The 4947-nt window shown below is 44.9% G+C and overlaps 1 protein-coding gene across 1 annotated transcript in view; it reads right to left on the bottom strand.

The window, feature by feature from the left end:
- Window positions 1-1445, bottom strand: part of PPIL4 (peptidylprolyl isomerase like 4) — a 34684-nt gene extending 33239 nt beyond the window's left edge. The window contains exon 1 of the mRNA XM_040448920.1: window positions 1315-1445. Coding sequence (XP_040304854.1) covers window positions 1315-1384 — 70 coding nt within the window. The 5' untranslated portion in view covers window positions 1385-1445. The remainder of the gene's footprint in view (window positions 1-1314) is intronic.
- Window positions 1446-4947: the final 3502 nt, after the last annotated feature.

Genomic DNA, 4947 nt, shown 5'->3' with positions numbered 1-4947 from the left:
TTTTTTTTGAGTGTTTATTTTTGAGAGACAGAGAGAAAGAGCGTGAGCAGGGGAGGGGCAGAGAGAGAGGGAGACACAGAATCCGAAGCAGGCTCCAGGCTCCGAGCTGTCCGCACAGAGCCCGACGCGGGGCTCGAACTCACGAACTGTGAGATCATGACCTGAGCCAAAGTCGGCCGCTTAACCGACTGAGCCACCCAGGCGCCCCTCGTTTCATCCTTTTGATGGACTCTGCGTTCCAAGGGGACAGGATGCTAATTGTAACTTATCTCTGTGGCCTCCAGCTTCTCCCTGATCTGAAACATCCTCCACTGTTGCCCCTTATCTTCCTAAAACAAGTCGGCCATGCCTCAATCCTGCTTTTAAAACCTTCCAGGACCCTCATCAGTCGTCAGTAGAGCACACAAGACTATTCACATCTGACCTAACCAATATAACCTATACGACCAGACACGCAGTCTGCCATTCCGTGTCACATATCATTCCTTCAAGCCCTGCCAAACTACTTGCTGTTTCCAGAAAGTTCTAAGCAAACTTAAAAAAAAAACAAAAAACAAAAAAACAAAAAAACAAAAAAAAAAAAACACCCTCACTCCCACTCATCTTTCAACGAGCTAGTTCAAGTGTTCTACTTTCTTTGCTGGCTTCACTTCTCCCCGCCCCCAGCCAGGAAGAATCACGCCTCCCTCCGGTTTCCATGGCAACTTACACATTCTTCAACCACAACACTTACAATGGGTTTGTAAGACTTAACAACACTTAAAGGGGCTCCCACGCCTATTTCTCTCGGGGGAAAGTTAGACCCTTAAGGACAAGACGCCTATCCCAGAGCTTGGCAGTCTACACAGCAGGCGATCAATGAGCGTTTGCTACGGCTCAGTGCACACCTCCGGAGTGCCTTCCTCCACCCACGCTGGATGCCCACACTCACTGCTCCAAACACATCCTTCGTACTTCCATCAGGACTCCCTGGTTACACCCCAAGGAATACTGGTTGTGTTCCTCTCACAAGTAAAGCGCAGTACAGCCACAAAACCTACAGGCTTGGTTATATGCAGCCTGCACGCGCACAAACGCACACACACAGGCATTTAATGCCACAAGCACCCGCCACCCGATTGGCCGGCACCACATTCGAGAGAGAGGCCGCTCCTCACAAAAACTTTTCCAACCACGGCCCGCTAGTGAAACAGCCCAGTCGTGGGCGCCAGGAGCCCAGAAGCTCGAACCCGGTCAAGGGGGCCGGGCAGCGAAGGGACAGTGGGGAAAGGAGAGCGCGGCCCCGGCGAAACGCGAGCGGGGCCCGGGCCTCACCGCGCGGCCGCTCCTCGGTGTACAGATCGATGACGACGTCGCCCAGAGTGGTCTCCAGCAGAACCGCCATGGCGCCCGCTGCTCCTCCGCAACAAGCCGCGGGTGTGACAGGCGCAGCCCGTCGTGGTCTACGCCACGCGTCACTCTCGGCGCGACGCCTTTTTACGTCATTCTTCCGGCGACTCCGCCCCCCTCGCGGGCGGCTCGGTCCGCGCGTTGCCTGTGTCCGCGTGGTGGTGTGCTGATGGGTCCCGCCTCTGGCGCGGTCCTTTTGAAAATCCTGGTTCGCCCCGGGCGACTGGCACGGAAGCCTGTCGCTCGAAAGGACGTCTGTAAAGGGTATTGTGCCTCTTTTGTGTCCATCTCAAGAACGAGGCGGACCTTCCAGCAGCCGTTTCTTCTCTGCTCCTCGCCCCCTCGAGGGCGACAATGGCGCCAGCTTCGCCTGTGTTCTTGCGGGTACTACTCGGGGTTTCCTAATCGGTGTCTTCTCGTCTCCCTAAATCGAAACCTTTAGGCGTTAAATGCACAATTTGTCACCCAGAAAGGTGGTTCACAGGGAGTTCTTCCCTGGCTAATCGTGCCTGGGGCAGAGGCCCTGTTACGGCAACAGATAGTGGCTGGTCCTTCGTGCGACAAGCTAAAAGGCTTCAGCCCCAACTCTCTACTGGTTTTATCCATAGTCTTTGATCTTGAAGACTTAACAAAACTACATTTGATCTCCGTTCAGGGTTTCCATGCAAAGTTTATTCCCCGAAATCTGTCCAAGCAGATCACTCCCTTTTTTTTTTTTTTTTTTTTTTTTTTTTTTTTTTACCATTTTATACATACTAGCTTCCAATTACTTCACATCTAAATAAAAGCCAACGTTTTTGTAACGGTCTACAAGGCCGTACCGGATACTCTGCTGCCAGGTCTTACCTGTCTTCTCTCTTATTCTGAAGCCACACAAGACTCTTGCTATTCTTTGAACACTATTGGCCATTCTTCTGCCTCAGGCCTGTGACCTCGCTGCGCGTTCAGATTAGAACCCTCTTGTCTAGATACTTGCATGGATCTCCTTCACCTACTATAGGTCTCTTGCTCATAGGTCATCTCAATGAACCCTTCCCTGACCACCATAATTAAAATTAACCCCGTATACATACATGTTTGGTTTTTTCCCAGACAGCTTTTCTCCATGGCACTTTTTACTATCTAACATGCTATTTATGAATTTGTATTTTTATATTATTAAAATATAAGCTCTAGGGGCACCTAGATGGTTCAGTCCATTAAGCGTCCAACTCTGGATTTCGGCCCAGGTCATGATCTCACGGTTCCTGAGTTGGAGCCCTGCATCCGGCTCTCTGCCCTCAGCCCAGAGCCTGGTTCGAATCCTTTGTCCCTGCCTCTGCCCCTCCCCTGCTTGCACCCCCCTCTCTCTCAAAAATAGACATTTAAGGGGCACCTGGGTGGCTCAGTCTGTTGAGCTTCCGACTTCAGCTCAGGTCATGATCTCACAGTCTGTGAGTTCAAGCCCCGTGTCGGGCTCTGTGCTGACAGCTCGGAGTCTGGGGCCTGCTTGGGATTCTGTCTCTCTCTCTCTGCCCCTCCCCCGCTCACGCTCTGTCTCTCTCCTTCAAAAATAAATAAATGTTAAAAAATTTTTGAAAAATAAACATTTAAAAACAATAATAATAAAATATAAGCTCTAGAAGGCTATAGCCAATTTTGCCTGTCTTATTTACTGTTATATCCCTAGTGCTTATGACAGCTTGCCACTTAATGGATGAATAAATATTAGCTGAGTGAATTAATGAATATTGGCAATTAATTAAAGAAATGCAAATTAAAATAACAATGAAATTGTTGATGGGAATGTAAAATAGTACAGCTGTTTTGGACACTGCATTGAACTCATCTGATCTTTTCCCAATATAGTAAGAGTACAGATTACAGGGTAATATTTGATAGAATTTTGTATATGCTTAAAAGAAATATTATAGATGAAGAAAAAAGAGGATTTGAAAAAATTAAGTAATTTTTAATGACAAATTTGGACTATTACAAAAAGAATTAGAAATTGGCATAATAAATATGAGGAATCATTTCATATATAAAGTGATTCACTAATGACCAGAAATGATATTGCCAGTCTCTTTTGCAGACTCCAAGCCCAGGTGTGTATATCTTATGCCCAAGATAGAATACCTTATTTATTACTCAGTGTGTAATTTGCTAGATCTTTAAATTATGGTGTGCTGAACACACACACACACACACACACACACATACTGACATATCATTAAATATCAAATACTCTACCTTTGTGGGAAAAATGCCATTTCATGACATGATATAGTTTATGCTTGTCATCGTCTTAATTACACTTGGAATTTCTAATGGTATAAATATTTAAGTGGTTTATATAGTAAATACATAGGTGAAAAGAAATGAGATACATCATTCACAGTTCTACCAAATATAAATACTCAAGTAGATTTAATTTAGAGAAAAGATTAATAAATTTGTATTGCCTTCCAAATATCAATATCACCAACCATCATGACTAATTTCTCTGTTGACATCTTTTCATATGCCTAATCTGAACAACCACATTCAAAAGTCTGTAACTTTTGAATTGCCAAAAGTAAAATCCTGATATTAAATGACTAAATATATGAACAACAAAAACGCATGGAGTACGTGGGTTCCTCAGTTGGCTAAACATCTGACTCTGTTTGTTTTTTTTTAAAGTTTATTTATTTTTGAGGGATAGACAAAGCACAGGCAGGGGAGGGGGAGAGAGAGAGGGAGACACGGAATCTGAAGCAGGTTCCAGGCTCTGAGCTGTCAGCACATCTGACTCTTGATCTCAGCTCAGGTGTTGATCTCAGGTTCATGAGTTGAAGCCCCATGTTGGGCCCTATGCTGGGTGTAAAGCCTACTTAAAACATACACGTACACACGCACACATGCACACACAATGGACTATTTATGATCATATTTGTTGTAGAGTATTCACGTGTTTGACAAGTCCATCATGATTTCCTTTATTCAACTTTTGTTCCTTTTCCTGCTTTTCCCCCTCACACCCTAAGAAATTTCAGTTTGGTGAACTGAGATTCATCCTAGTGACTTTTGTCATAACATTTACAGTAATATATCTGGGACAGTGGCAGTCCAGGGGCTACAGAACAATTTTGGCTGGCTGAAAAGCCTGATTTTTCATCTATCTATCTTTGTCAAGAACTTTAACTGCCTTTTCTTTGTTGTGATTATTGTAGCATTGACCTTTTCAGTCGATATTAGTATGGTGTTTTAAAATGTAGGTTTGGGGGCACCTGGGTGGCTCAGTTGGTTAAGCATCCAACTCTTAGTTTTGGCTCAGGTCATGATCTCACAGTTCGTGAGATTGAGCTCTGGGTTAGGCTCTGTGCTGACAGCATGGAGCCTGCTTGGGATTTTCTCTCTCCCTCTCTCTCTGCCCATTCCCTGCTCGCTCTCTCTCTCTCTCTCTCTTTCTTTCTCTCAAAATAAAGAAGTAAACTTAAAAAAAAAAAGACCTTTAAAAAAATAAAATGTAAGTTTTAGTATTATTCATGTATGGTGAAGCCAACAGGTCAGGAGATGAATGCCATTGAAAAAATA

The sequence above is a fragment of the Herpailurus yagouaroundi genome, unplaced genomic scaffold (assembly GCF_014898765.1).
Source record: "Herpailurus yagouaroundi ecotype Mexico unplaced genomic scaffold, PumYag 198, whole genome shotgun sequence".
Lineage (NCBI taxonomy): Eukaryota > Metazoa > Chordata > Mammalia > Carnivora > Felidae > Herpailurus > Herpailurus yagouaroundi.
This window is presented reverse-complemented; position numbering and strand designations above follow the sequence as displayed.